The sequence below is a fragment of the Macrotis lagotis genome, chromosome 6, assembly GCF_037893015.1.
Source record: "Macrotis lagotis isolate mMagLag1 chromosome 6, bilby.v1.9.chrom.fasta, whole genome shotgun sequence".
In the NCBI taxonomy this organism is placed as follows: domain Eukaryota; kingdom Metazoa; phylum Chordata; class Mammalia; order Peramelemorphia; family Peramelidae; genus Macrotis; species Macrotis lagotis.
Window position 1 is genome coordinate 15,432,038 of NC_133663.1, and position 15,802 is coordinate 15,447,839.

Below are 15,802 nucleotides of genomic sequence, written 5' to 3' on the forward strand. Positions count from 1 at the left end.
AAAATTCACTAATTCCTTAGGCAGTTCATTCCATTTGCCAAACACGCTAATTGTCAGGAAGTTTTCCCTTATTGCAAGCCTAAATTTTCTCCATTGTACCATGCCCCTGTGCTTCTTCATTGTACTCTCTGGGGCCCACCAGAACAAATCAACTACTGAGGTCAACTTCAAGAAAATTATTGTCTCCCTCTGGGTCTTCTGTTCTCACTCAAAAGATTCCTAGTTTATTTAACAAATTTTCAAGGTCCTCTGCCATTTTGGTTTTAGTCCTCTGGATTTTCTCTGTGTGGTCCACACCCTTCCTAAAAGAAAATCATCAGAATTATATTAAAACTATTTTCCAAAGAAAGAGGATTTTTCACATGACAATGGCTATCAAAAATGGATGAAAAGGAAAATACCAACAGTCAACTGATTCAACAAGAATTATATTTGTTTCCATTTCAACAAATTCATACAAGTGCTTAAAAATTGATTTTAATTATGTTTTCATGAATTCTATGAATATCACTCTATTTAATGTTACAAAAAAAGAGGTATCTTGAACATACAATCAGAAATGTGCTCACAGTGAAAGCAAAGCATATTGGTATTAAAAATATAGCCAAGTTATGGATCCAGAATGGGAAGCCATTTCTAATGACCAAATCATTTGGCCATTAATATTATTGAGAAAATATTTTTGATATGTTGGGAATTTTTATGCTGTCTTTTATTATTATTATTCCTCTTACAATAAAATTCAAGCCCTTTCTTCCCTGCAAAGTTAGTACTCCCAGTCAGCCAATTAATCTGAAAATTACAAAGTACAGCAAATATCTTTGCAATTGAGTTCAAGTCACATACAAAGCGCCAGTAGCAAAAATATGTAACAAAATTTATGTAAAACAAATATTTTTCTATCTTTATGTACAGAATATCTTCATTCTCTTTCCCCCTACCCTCTCACTCCTACTGCAAAACAGATGAAAAAGAAAAGACAAAAGAAAGCCTTACTAATTTGTAGGAAGTTTCCCACCTGAATGAGGGTAATGAAAATCTAACCAGGGTGAGGTGATTGGATTTGCTTCCTTACTTCAGGAGCTAATACATTCTAGCTAATAACATTCATAGAAATTTAAAAAAAAAAAACATCTGTCCTCCTCAACAAACATGAAAAATAAAATTGGGAGAGCTGAAAAAATGGTTTTAAGGAAAGACAGATTTTTCTCAGACTTTTACTTTAACATCTCCACAATTTGAGGCTGAGGAAACAGACAACACATTACATCTGTTGCCAGGCGTGCACAGAGGGAGAAAACATTTACTTAAAAATGTACATGGGTTATGCATCTGGCCCATGTGGAACCTTCACGTCAATGGCGGGCATGCATCTATTCCAAGACTGATAGGTTTTTACAACATTGAAAAAAGACTCGGGCAACCTTGGGAAAACAACACAGCATCTATTTACATAATTGTTCACAGGAGGGCCACATTCCATCAAAAGAGACAAGTACTTGAGCTCAAAAAAAGACCCTTTTCAATCATTCTGGAGCCAAGAAATGGCACAACAAAAACAAGCAAAACCCAGAGATCTAGGGGATAGCTTGTGTGCCCTGAAAAGACAGGGTCTATACCATTTATAGTCTCAGGAGAAAATAAATTTCTGGTTTGTCCTCAATGCTTGGCTCAGTCTGGAGGACTGAATTGTCTGTACAAAACTGGTCGATGTAGCCACCATTGAAAAGAGAAGCGCATGCCCCCTCGGGAATGCCACGGCCCTCGAGGTTGTTCAGATAGCCTGCGATGTAGGAGCCAGTGGAGTGCCTGTTCACCACCTGGGCAGGGACAGCAGGCTTGCTCCTCAGGACCACTCCTCCAGCACCACTGGTGGGCACCGACCGCTGCTGCTTGCCGGCTTCTTGTCTTTCTTTGGCTCGGCTGGCGATGTTCCTCACGCGGCTCTGGCTTCGGGATGATAACTTTCGGACCAGGGCCTTGGGGTATTCCCTCTCGTCTGCTCTTGGGCACAGCCCTTGACCAGCACCATCTTCCTGGTCAAAGGACACAAGTTTTCGAAGCTGTTCCGTCAGAGCATCCACAGACTCCATACCTTTTGCTTTTAAGGTCACTCCCTTCTTGTCTCGAAGACCAGCTCTAAGGAAGCTTCTACTTATGCACTGGTACTTGCTTTGGAAATTGCAAGAGATATCATCTGATGTCAAGTCACCCAAGCTTTTGGATTTGCAAGGGCTAGGTTGTTTCCGAGGCTGTAAAGGACAAGTCAACTGCTGCAGACCCTGAGGATCGGATCCCAGGGGTACACAAGCTGCATTGCTAGGGGCATCTGGGCATTGGAAATAATTCTTACATGCAAAGTCAGCACTCTGATAAGCTGGGCAAGATATACTTCGGTTTTTTAGAATTTGAATGTGGTTGGAAAGTTTGAGTGTAGATGGATGGAGCCCATCATTTCCAGAGCTTTGTGGACAGGGTGAATTCACCTCCTGACAATGTTTTAGTTTCAAAGGGGAAGCAAGTTGACTCATATCCTCTCTTTTATACTCATGGGTTGTTACCAAGAGATCTTGTGACTCGATTTCATCAACTTCTACTAGACTGCTCTCTCGAGAATTTGGACAAAGGGTGAGATCAATTATATCATCCAGGGTCAAATCATTGGAAGTAGAGATATCACAAATGGCACCATTTTCCCAACCCTTTTCACAATTCTTCTGGGGATTTTTGCTTAATTGGGACGGAGGAGCAATACCACCTTCTGAGGCATGGAAGTTGGTCCCACCTTTAGGTTCATTCATGAATTTGGACCCAGTCACTGGAGTGAGAGCTGTCTCATGAATGATGGTGTATGTGGAATAATCTGTTGTCTCAGGGCTAGAGTAGACTGTTGCCTCAGGTGAAGAATACCGAGATGACCACACGGGCTTTGACTTAGAAAAGTTATTTCTGAGGGGTGTTTTTAGGTCAATAGTGAGTAAGGAGGGATGACCTGTCATTACACTGTAAGTCTGACCATGGGTACCTTGAAGTCTTGAAACAGTTCTGAGGTTTGTTTGATCCTTGGTAGCATCAAACTGGCTAATGAGTGCTGAGATTGAACTGCCAAGTTCACTCTCATTTGTTAATGTGACATTGTCTATAAGTTGTGAAATTTCACTGTCTTGTATAATTGCAGTAGAATGTAAGTCATGGCCATCAGAGCAAACGCCAGATACATCCGTCAAAGAAAAGGATGTTGCAACATCGTCTGCCCTTCGGTCGACTTCCTTAATATTCAGAATCTCCAGCTCACTCTGAGAAGAGGCATTTCCTAACAATATTCTATTTGTTTCTGAGGGAAAAGTGTTCATGTTTTCCCTTGATTCTATATCACTTATATTGAGGCGGGGGTCCCCAGCAGGTTTCATACCCATTTGTTGTCTTGGTGAGATGAGTTTCTTGGGAGACAGAGTTTTCTGAAAGTCAACAGCCATATGAGATTGGACCTTCCCACCATGAGAGTTTGGGGCTCCTAACTTTTCTTCTAAGGGCAGCGCATTATTAGCAAGAGAGACAACAGGATCCACCTGGCTGCCATTTTTGTGGAGAGTTGCAGAGGGTGAAATGAGCTTTTTATCAAGATTTGTCAAATGTTGCTCTTTTGCACTGGATTTCCCACTTTTTGTGTCGGCCTTATTTTCTGCTAAATGAAACAAACAATAAGTTAGGCACCCGGGGCATCTCCCATAATACCTGGAAACATTAATCATTTTTGTTTTGCCTTTAGACACACAAATGAAGAATGTAGAATTATTTCAAACTGTGACAATTTACTCATGGGACTGTGCGAATTATCTATGTAATGAAGAAATGGTAAAGATAGGTCGGCAGGCACACCATTGCAACTTGGCATTTCGTCTCTATTACATCAACACATGATGTAATAATGCTGGTTGTAGGTCAATGTCAATGAAGTACCATACTTGGACATGTAGGATTACCTTTGGTTGCTTCCTATTCAGATTTGTACTATACAGAAGCATGGCAATAAAAACAGAACAAGACAGCTCTGTTAAACAACACATCATTTGATCTGCAGACACAAGATGTTTTTATAAGATCTCAAAAAAAGACATTGATTAGCTAAAAACAACACATATTATCATTCGGTTGAAAAAAGTATCTTTTCCAAAGATCTAACTTAATTGATGCTCTTTAAAACTCTACACGGGCAGGTCCCATAAGTGCATTTTTACATTTCTGCATTAAGACATACTCACTCACACACATACACACATATGAACACAGAGGTGGAAATAGTCTTTTTCTTCCTTTGCTAAAATCTCTGTTGTTTCTTGCATATTTCAAATGCACAGATCAGATTTAGAATTTCACTTTTAATATTGACCAGAAGTTAGGGACATATAGGAAAATATAAAGTCATGTATTGTCTGCCTTTTCATCTTAAGTACCCTTATCTAGCCTAAAGCATAGAGAAGGAACTCTGTAGCTATTTACTGATTGAGATCTTCCCTAAAAGCTTCAAAACATTTTTAATATTTTTAGAATCATGATAAAAAAGGATGCTAAATAGAACACGACTGTTGATTCTCTTTTTTCCTTCATAAAAATGTTTCCTCCTAACAAACAGAAGGAATATGACATTTAAGAAGCAAAATACCACAGCAAGTTTTTATTTGCAGCTGAATTGCCTCCCATAATGAAGAAAAAACAAAGTATGTCACATAACAATAACCTAAAGTGAAATGTTTTCCAACAGGCTTCATCATTTGACGTTCTAGGAAGCCTGAGGTTCATATTGTCATTTTAAGAAGAAAATAAAAAGAGCATTTTTCATAAAAAAAGACTCTGATCTGGAAAAAAGCATAAATAAATATTGTTAAACTGGAAACTAAACCAGAGCTCTTTTCCTAAGGTCTTCTCTCCAAAAATCATGATGAAATTATATACAATTTTATTACATTATAGCATATCTTATATCATAATTCCTATATTATATCATTTCATATATTATAATTCTATGTGTATATTTTAAAGACTAAAACTATTTTTGTTTTGGTATTCTTAGAAAAAGTATATTTAAAATATTTTCCCTTGGAAAATGCTTTTAAGGACTCTTATTTTTCCTTAAAAAGACTCTCAAAAATCAATACCAAAATTGGTGAGAAAGTATATAGATATAAAATCAATACAGAAATTATTGACAAAGTACATAATTAAGGATGGACCAAACACACGAGGGAAGAATATTTCTGAGGAATTGGACTTCAAATTGTACATTTCAAAAGCATTGAATGAAAAAAAGGATCCCTAGAGAATAATCTTGACTATTTGCTTTAGAGGTGGGGATTGTATAAAAACAGGGCTGAAATTTGAAATTCAACTTGGGCCATGGGAAAATGGTCATTCTCCACAGACAGGAAGTAGCCTGGAAGAGATGATTCCATTTATAATTTTCTTTTAAGCCCTATATCTTTTTCCTCTATATTAAATACCCCAAGGTTGTTAGGGATCTTTCTAGACCAATCAGGTCTCTGTCTCTGCTGTCTCTGCAGCCCTCACTCATGCCTACTGTTGGGTTTTAGGGTTTTATATAAACAGAAATTGGCTTCTGTCCACAAAAATGTAGGGGACCTCTGAATTAGGTCACAAACAAAATCTTTTATGTTTGACCATACACAGTTATGATCCTAAAACAATATCTGGAATTCAACCATTACCTTGGTACAAGAAAAAACATAAGTTTGAAAGTATATTCCTGACCAAAACCACAAATCAACATAAACTCTCCAAAAGTCTTACCAAATGCACTTTCTTTGTCTTCATTTTCTTTGGCTGGTTCAGGTGTGGGGAGTGACAATCCCCCCAGAAGACTTTTGTCAACTGGCATTGACACTGGGCGAGCTTGTAAACTCCTTGTGGTTCTGCGAAGGACACCATCTTTCTCTCTGGAGCCAGTCACCTCAGACACAACATCCTTGGTTTCCATCATTTCTTGGAAGCCCATTTTGCTCTTCTTTCGACCCTTTGCTGGAGCACTAGCCGTGCGCCTCAGAATCCGATCACCAATGGATCGTTTACGGACATAATGGGAATTGTTTTCTGAAGAATTGTGCTTGGGGTTCTTATTGAACAGGCCCCTCAGACCTATCAGTTGTCTGTTCTGCAGATTGAAAGGAGACAATCCAAACATTTAAGGCACACCACATATCAAGACAACTTGTCCATCAAGGGGCTGCACTATGAAAGATGGAGGCAAATGGAACTTTCACAACCACTGGAGCATACTCATGAGCAAGAAGACAAGTGTTGGCCACACCAGCTTGGAACACAGTCATGCACATGGTTCTGGCTCCTCCCAAGGATGGTGGCAATGCCCTCCCAGGAGTTTACACAGCAAAAATGGCAGCTGGCAGAGGACCTGCCCATTTCCAAGCCCCTAATGGGCTCTTGGGGAAATGGGTCCCTTTCAAAGCAAAGCCCAAGGTTTCACAAAGCCCAAGGACACACTTGCTCATGCGGGCTGCTTTTACGTCATTCACACAATTGTGCCTCATGAGTGAGAGTCACACGTCATGCTAACAAAGACTACCTTTGTAGCTCCTAGAAAATGCAATATGGTATAACTGGGATTGAGGATTAAAGGGCTCCACTGGAAGGGAAACAAAAGAAACACAAACATTTTTTTGACTAATTTATCCAAGAAAGTGTCACAAAAAGAACAAGTGCTTTTCCTATGTAATTTTTGTAATTAAGCCATATTGCATTCATTTTAGCTTTCATGTGCAGCTTCACATGAGCATATTGTATAATTTGTGTTCTTACCGAAATATCATTCAAGTTCCAGCAAGACTCTTTTCAGACTTAACATATTACCCATCAAAATACATACATAATATTCATTTAGGAAAAGGAATGGAAAGTCTGTGAGATGTTTTCATATCTTCTTTAGTAACACAAACATTAGGTTTTTAGGTTTTTTGCAAGGCAATGGGGCTAAGTGACTTGCCCAAGGCCACGCGGCTAGGTAATTATTAAGTGTGAGGCGGGATTTGAATTCAAGTACTCCTGCCTCCAGGGCTGGTGCTCTATCCACTGCGCTACCTCCACTGCGCCACCTGGCTGCCCCTACAAACATTAATTATTAAATCAAAATTTTGATTCTTTTCCTCATCCATGACAAAGGCCAATAATATCCATGTGGCTAATCTAGAATCCCAGAATGTTCTAAGATTTACTGTTAAGTACTGTCACGCAACTTATTGTTGATGTTATTTCAACACAAGGAAAAGGGAACAATCTATCCAGAGAGCTAGGACCACAAAAGAGAAGAAAGTACTGGTCTTAGAAAGGAATCTCTTTGCTTCGGATTTCTCAGTTCTGTCTTAGCATTTAAAGCCAATGCTGCGTTCTGGCCCTGTACTGGGAGGGAGACGCCAACTACTCTGAAGACAAAATTGCAATGCATTTCTCAATCCACAAAACCTCATTTCTAATCAAGTACATATTAGGTAGCTTCATCACTACCAAGGCACATCCTAGCCTACCTGAGGTTCCTTTTAATCGAGCCCTTCCTACAATTCAAATATGGTTGGGGGAAAGACTCCTAGACTCAAGTCATTATTTTACTCTCACTTGGAGGGATCCTAATAAACCAACTGTTTTAGAAATTGCAAAATACAGCAAAGAAAGTTTCTGCAGACACAAATATCATCACCCATGGCATTTGTTCTTCCATGCTTTTTCAATTCCCTAAAGGGTTTTTGAACCCATCCTTTATTTAATATTAGAGAGAAGCAATAGCTTAGCACGGGTTTTCTCTGAATAGATTGAGACTACAAAAGAAGGCTGTATAACTCTATGAGCCCAAATCTACTCTAGCTGTGGCTATATCGGGGGAGGGGGGCTAAGAGCTAAAAGAAAACTCAAATGAATAAATCACAGTGCCAGGGCCCGTCATGAGCTCGTGTAATAGGTTTCCTAATGAGATATAAAGTTCTACAGCACAGGGTGATTTTACATCAGCAGACATAATATATTTACACACACACACACACATACATACATATATATATATATATATATATATATATATATATATATATTATAATAGTTTTTAAAGAACTTTTGAGGGGGGGGTTTGCAAGGCAAAAGGGGTTCAGTGGTTTGCCCAAGGCCACACAGCTAGGCAATTATGAAGTGTCTGAGGCCGAATTTGAACTCAGGTCCTCCTGACTCCAGGGTTGGTGTTCTATCCACTGTGCCACCTAGCTGCCCCTAAAGAACTGTTGGACAGAATTCTCTCATCTGATTTTCACAGTGATTTTGTGAGATAGTAGACTAGTTTATTCCTCTTTTGTAGATGAAGAAACTTTCTCAGAGAGATTTCCTTAACATTATATGACTACTAATGGGTAAACAATGACTTTCTCTTCCTAATCCATTGTTTCTTCCACCACTTCATGGTACCTTCTCTTTTTGTGCAACACTGACCTACATGAACGGGTACCATGACATCAGACTCAATGTCCTGGGCTTCCCATGGAATTTTCTATTTGCTCCATCTGAGCTTCATTCATTGGGGCTGCCGTGACTTTCATGTATTCCTGCCCTCTCTCCAACTTAAAGAATCCTTGGCTTCTCTCACGTATAGCTTAGGCACCATCTCCTACACGAGACTTTTTCCAATGTCCCTAGTCATTAATGTTCTCTTCTTGAAATTATATAACTATATATTTTTATATTTAATTTTTCAAACATTGCTTTCCCTCAATAGAATATAAATTCCTTAAGGGAATGGTGCTGGAACCAATGAGCACTTTATATATTTTTAAAATTGAATTGACTTTGTATTCTCATTAACCTATGCTGGAAATCATCTTGGATGACAACAGTATCTTCACATGGGTACTTAGTGCCAACATTATAAAGACTTCAGTCTCACAATGACACCTACCTTGCCATAAATTTCATTTATTGTTATGTGAACAAATATGGATGCTTCTGTCAATCCTTCCAAGTAGACATGACGGTAGCCTGATAAAAGAACAGAAAGTTTTGTCAGTATGACTCTATGTATTTAGCTCTTCTTTATACATAACATGCTTCACTAGGAACATTTTATATTGAGAATCAATCATTTTAGATACTCAAAGTGGAGCTGTACTAACCAGGCACAAGGCTACTGAAAGTCACCGTTCTTTGTCCAACGAAGTCTCTTCCAATGGGATCATGATCCCAAACAAGGAACCGAACCAAAGCAATATCTGGCATGTGTATGGTAAATGTCAATGTCTCTTCCCAGACAGGGTTAAATCCTTGGAGAAAAACAAGACAGAAGAAAACATCAGAAAGTCAAAATATTTGGGGGAAGGTACATTGAAAAAACAGCCAAGGGGCAGCTAGGTGGTGCAGTGGATAGAGCACCGGCCTTGGAGTCAAGAGGACCTGAGTTCAGATCTGGCCTCAGACACTTAATAATTACCTAGTTGTGTGGCCTTGGGCAAGCCGCTTAACCTCATTGTTTTGTAAAAGGAAAAAAAAAAAGAAAAAACATCAGGACAGAAATGACAGGAATTATCACAAGGTAATAATCTTATGAAATCTTCATCATCTAAAGGAAATCTAGACTCACTACTACTAGCCATTGACAAGAGAATGGAACTTGTATCACTTTCCCATTTCCCTGCTCTGTGTATTGCACTGGCTTGTACAATAGAGTAAATGCTTAGAAATATCCAATGAACTCAAGCTCCCAAACGATGTATAACAAAGATTTCTCTTTAGAGACTACATAGATTTCCGGAACATTGTTTTAAGGAAAATACTAAATAATCCTTGTAAGCCCTAGTTCTCCTATCACTTTTTCCCCCTCTCTGGGACCAAAGAGATATGAAGTGACACCTCCAAAAAAAATCTCAAAAACCAATTTTCCAGGTTCTTTAACTCTCTCACAGAAAATATCCATTATCAGAAATAAAAATTTAAAGCATGTAATGAATGAATCCACCTCATAATCATTTTTACTTAGGATATAACGAAGTCAAAAATGCAATAGCAAAGAAAACTAGAGGCGCAAGCACTAAGAAGTCATAGGAATCTCTTAAGTTTCTAAAAATCAAAAAGCACAACAAAAAGACTTCTTTTTATGTGTATCCCTCGATTTTAGTAAGCAAACTGCAGACTGGAAAGATTTAACTATCTACAGTAATATTCTCTAGATAAAAAAGTTTTACAGAACTCCAGAATTTGAGAATTGAAAGGGTCCTCAGTGAAATCATCCAAGGAATACCCTCTACAGTATCTGTAAATGGACACTGAGATTTCATCAAGGCAATGAGGCACTGAGACTTTCTGGGTTGATCTGAATTTAACTAAAGCAGAAAGTTCTAGTAAAAAAAATCAGGTTTTTTTAGGTTGTAGAGAAAAAAAGAAAGCCAATTTCAGTGGTTACACTAGGATATCAAATAACTATTTAGTCTTTTCCTTTTTTACCTCTTCCTAAATGGATTTGAATACCCACTTTCCATCTTGAACTAATCTCTAACCTGATGGAATGGCACCCAAAAGATAAATTGAAAGTTACTAAGGTGACAGCCCTGGTCAAGGGAAAGGAGATTCCTCAAAGCCATGCTTATGTCCTTGCATGACCTAGTGAAACCTATCAAGTAATTCTGCTGAGACTTAAAAAGAAGGGCATGGGATTTGCCTTGTTGCAAAGGAAGACAAGAAGGCAAATGTGCTACTTTTAAAATATCATGCTCCCATCAATCATATGCTTTAATCTACCTTCTTGAGTTCTCAAGTTCTTTTTCTTCAAGTAACAACCAGTAAAAACAACAAAAACAAAAGAAAAAATCTTGGCTGCCTATTCATTCCAATCTACAAATGTCTTGAGAGGTTATTAAAATTGATGAGACACAATATGATGTAGAGGTGGACCATCTTGGCTGTAGGACCCTGAGCAAGTCACTTTACTCCTCTGTGCCCCAGGAAGTTTTTCTGAGGCCAATAGTGGCAGGAAAGGTATTGGATCTGTATTGGTAGAAAGAGTTCCTCATAGGAATTCTTCCATTCATGAAACCACAAATCTGGCTTAGATCAATCAATAGATGGATTAATTGATTGATCAATAGACAGAAGATAGGTGAATGATAGACAATTCAAATGTGATGATGATAGATCACTGATGCATCATTCATAGATAAATGGCAAATAGAAGATAGAGATAGATAGGTGAGTGATAAAGCACAAATATGTGTGTGAATGAATAAATGAATGACTAAATGAAGGAATGAGTGACTAAAAGCAAATATTAAAACGGCACTTCAAAGTTTATCAAATGCTTTACATTTGCTCTTTCATTTGACCCTCACAACAACTCTTTGAAGTAGGTGCTGTTATTATCTCCATCTTACAGATCTGGGCGAGGGGCAAAAGCAAAGACACTCATTTAAGTGTCAGAGGTAGGACGACATCTCAGTCCATCACTGTCTTCACCTTGCACTCAACTGGTCTAAAATACTGGATTCATAAGGCCAAGATGTGGAAAGTAAAAAGAAGAGATTCAACAGGAGGTGGAAAGGAAGGGTAGAATGCCTTGAAGACAAGGCCAGAGAAATGCCTTCAATGGTCCCCACATGGTCACAAAGTGGGCTGGGCAGGCTCTCTACTATTGGGATTTCAGATGATCATGGGATGGAGCAATTCTCAGGCTCTTTGGAGGTACCAGGAATTAGTGACATAGGGAAGTTCTAGCACAATACAGGAAGTAAAAGATACAGAAATAAAAGGCACATCTCACTAAACTTCCCCCTTCGAAAAACTCTAAAGAGCCAGGGTTGCCACAGTTATCAAAATATGCTACCCAACTAATCACATCCGCTAAGCCAGCTTCCACCACTGCAACAGAGAGGGCAGAAACAGATGGCCCTCGCTGCTTTTTCTTCCAAATAGAAACAATTTCTCTTCAAGCTTAGTCCTGTTTAAGAGCAGCTTGCTTTCAAACCATGAAAGCTGAGCATCTTACCATTGTCATCGACCACTCGAGTTTGCTCTTTGCAACAATCTATGGGCAACCCGATGATTTCCACTTCAACAAATGGATCAATGATCTGTTGAAACAAAGAGAACAACATATTGTTTATTGTTGGTGTTAATGACACACAGACTCCTAAATTGTCTGTTAGTGTTGGGGTATCTACAAAAATGAGGCCAGGAAGCTGGAAATTAGATGCCTAAGGACATGGGAGATCACAGGGCGAAGGGGGCTGCTGCAAAATGGGCTGGCAGCTGCATCCACACTTTCAGTTCTGAGTCTAAGTTTCTATAAAGAGCTAATACAAATAGGAATTCTACCACTTGGCTTCCTTTCCATTAGTTTTGTACAATCCTTTATAGTTACACACACATATATTCATACATAAGCAGATCTCTATGACATCACAGAGATGCGCTAGCTAATGATTTCATCTCTTTGCTGTCTGTCTGGGAGCTTCTCTGTCCTAAGCCAGGATGGACTCCATCATCAGGCCCATATTTAAAGCTTTCTAAGTTTGCTAGGGTTAACTATCTTTTATAACTTACAAGCACAGCCTTAGCAAACTCCAAGCAATGGAGAAGCACTTGAACAGATGAAAAGAGAGTAAATACAAAAAAACTATCAAAAACTTTGCTGCATAGAGAAAAGGGAAAAGTTGAACGAAAAGGAAGAATGAGAAAAGTCTTCCATGACTCATGCTTGAGATTGGCCAACAAAGAAGCACCAAGTCTTCATAGATATTCTTGGGAAATCAGATCAGTTACATATATGTTCCATGGTCCAAAATAATGGCAAATCATGCTTATTACCTTGCGAATTATATAGGTGAAAAGTAATACTTTAATGGCTCATAGTTCTAGAACTGAAAGGGACCTTATAGGCCATCTATTTCTATTCCCTCAATTTTATAGATGAGGAAATTGAGGCCCATAGACATTAAGGAGACAGTATTTCACTGGCGTATACTCCTGTCAATGATGAGCACAATTCATCCATGTTTTCCCATCCTGTATATTAACTCTTATCCATATCCTTCCATAAGGAAGTTTCTCCAGAGAGCCCAATCAACCTCCTCCTCCTCCTCCTCTCCTCCCACTTCCTCCCTCCTTGTCTCTCTTTATATTTATTTTATACACATATAATACACCTGCAACACACATTCATATATATTAAACAAAAGAATTTAACATGTCAAATTCCTAACCTATCTGCTTAGCCAACTTTGCAAGAGGTTTTTAATAAATATTTGTTGTATTTGATTCTGTCTTAGGCTGTTTAACCTATGGCAGACGGACCCTAAAATTCTTCTTTTTATGCAATCTGTAAATCGGTACCAAAATTGTTTTTGACTTCATGTTGCAAGATGTGTTGGTCATCCTATCTGTCTTCTCAAGTCATCTTCCATCTCCCTTTTATGTATTGATTTCTACCCATTTATGTTCAGGTCATATCTCCTACTAGAGTGCAAGGTCCTTGAGGGCAAGAACTGTTTGCTTTGTATTTCTTGTGCCTAGAATAATGCCCAGTATATTTAATGGACACTTGTTTACAAACATCATCCCAAATTGAGAATTCTTTAAAATTACAGGGACAGTTCCAACGTAATTTAAACTCAATAAAAATTTCCCTTTTGATCAGGAACCCAGATGTATATACTTTACCTCACCACGGTCTCCTAGCATCGAGTCTGGTGGTTTGGGGAGCTGCTGGCCGCTAATCACTTTCAGAATGAGCTGCTTTTTGGGGTGGGCGGGCAATGGATCGCCGCAGAAAGGGTTAAATGTACCTATGCCAAGGAAAGAAGAATTTTAAAAACCCAAGTCTGTGCCATGGGAATGTCAGCCAGTGCCAGCCACCTGTGTCCCACCATCATTCGGACAGAGGCAGCAGATGACATGCTGAGGTGCCCCACTGTTTGTTCCTTCAGAGTCATTATCATGGAACTCTTGTTCAGGCTCCTCTCATGGGCAGCCTATGCCCGTTGGCCTTGCATGCCCTTAGTTTGTAGGTTTTTTTCCTCCCTGGTAGGTTAAGTGCTCAAAGGGGAGAACAATAGATTCATTCTAAATCTGCTTCCCCAGTTTAATCAACAAAATGCAACTGCAATAATTTACTTAAGGAAAAAAGATATATTGGATTTTTAGTATTTAAAGTATTAAACCAAGTGAGGGAAACAATTTTTTTCAAACAAGAAGACAAAAAAAAACCTTTTTTTGAAACCTAGATATAATAGAAATAGATAAACAAAAATCATTTTCAAAATTATTTCATGACACCAACATAAATCTGATCTGGAAATGATATAAAGGAGCTTAAATGAGTTGGGCCCCAAATACCAGCGTTCTAACTTGGGGGTCTGTATCTACAACATATTTCTCATTTTGTTAGGATGACCAAATATCTGAATCTGAGAGGCTAAGCTAGTTCACCAAAATTCTTATCTTCTTCTCATTTTTAAAATTCTGGTGATAGTTTTCTAATGACTCCCTGAGTACCAAGAGAGAGAGGTCAGGGCTCTAAGCAGTAATTTCCCAATAACATGCACTAAAGGTCAGGCCACCCTTTATAAGCTACATTCATCATTTAATATCTCAAGCATTCCCTTAGGTTAGACTAATGCTAAAAAAAAAAATCACCTTAAGAGTCACAACTTCTAATACAAGGGTTCTTAACTGTTTTTTCTGTCCTGGACTCCCTTTTCGGTCTGGTGAATAATTTTTTTAAATGCATAAAATAAAATACAAAATAACAAATAAAATAACAAAGGATGTCAAAGATAAGTGAAAATCAAGATGTGACTTTTTCTCATTCAAGTTCATTTCCCCCTCACTTCCCACTTATCATATATATATCCCGTGAGGGTCCATGGACCTCTGGTTAAATATCATCACTCTAATCTTCTCTTCTCTTGTCCAATCATAGAACTATGGGTCAGACTGAGTCAAATCAAAAGATTGATTCGTTTCTGCCTTTTTATTTCAAGTGCCTGGTCCAGGGACTTCATATGCTTAATCAATCAAAAAATAGAAGCAAATAAGAAACAAAGGCAAACCTTTACACATCTGTTGGGGTTTGAGGACATAGCCACAGTTCCCATTCATCTTGAATTTAGCCCGATTCAGCTGCATCATACGCCCTTCAGATTGGTAGTTCAGTGCAACTGTAATTTGAAAGTGGAGGAATTAGAAAGGAAGCCAATGAGATTATTAGCATCCCAGAAAACTGTTTTCCTTCAGAGGAAAGGAAAAGCACACACCTAGTTGGCAGCCAGCATTCCAATACGGCAGTGGGTTGAAGTTACTGGAATCAATCCTGTAGGCAGATGGGTAGATCCTGGTCAACTGCTTTTGGTTATAAATCATGAACTGCTCCGACTTTTGCTGCACAACCTGATGGGCTCGTGTTTCACTGAAGGATAATACATTTCCTGTCGTCCCTGTTTGTTTTAACGAGAAACGAAATAGGGGAACCGTGTCAAGAGAATACCATTTCAAAAATGAACATTTTATTATGGCATTTATACTTTATTTCAATGCTATAAGATTCTATTTCTTCACCCATATGGATATTTCCTCTACTACAGCAAAACACTTCTTTTCTCATATATTATATCTCATCTCCCAACTCCAGACATTTGAACAAACAGTCCCTTAGGCCTGGCATACTCCTATTTCTCAACTCCATAGTTGAGTCCTGAACTTCCTTCAAGGCTAGCTCAAGTGTCACATCCTCTACAAGATATTCTGATTATTAGCACTT

At 38.6% G+C, this 15,802-nt stretch overlaps 1 protein-coding gene across 4 annotated transcripts in view; it reads right to left on the reverse strand.

Annotated features, from left to right (window-relative positions):
- Window positions 1-420: 420 nt before the first annotated feature.
- PLCH1 (phospholipase C eta 1) overlaps window positions 421-15,802 on the reverse strand; it is a 198,692-nt gene continuing 183,310 nt past the window's right edge. For 2 of the 4 annotated variants that reach the window (XM_074190792.1, XM_074190790.1), the window contains 8 exons: window positions 15,300-15,479; window positions 15,096-15,203; window positions 13,705-13,829; window positions 12,032-12,116; window positions 9,174-9,320; window positions 8,960-9,039; window positions 5,806-6,166; window positions 421-3,682 (listed from right to left, as the gene is read on the reverse strand). In XM_074190792.1, the coding sequence (XP_074046893.1) occupies window positions 1,623-3,682; window positions 5,806-6,166; window positions 8,960-9,039; window positions 9,174-9,320; window positions 12,032-12,116; window positions 13,705-13,829; window positions 15,096-15,203; window positions 15,300-15,479 (3,146 nt within the window). In that variant the 3' untranslated portion in view covers window positions 421-1,622. Of the gene's footprint in view, window positions 3,686-5,805; window positions 6,167-8,959; window positions 9,040-9,173; window positions 9,321-12,031; window positions 12,117-13,704; window positions 13,830-15,095; window positions 15,204-15,299; window positions 15,480-15,802 lie in introns of all 4 variants that reach the window. The other 2 variants (XM_074190791.1, XM_074190793.1) reach the window with 1 other exon arrangement.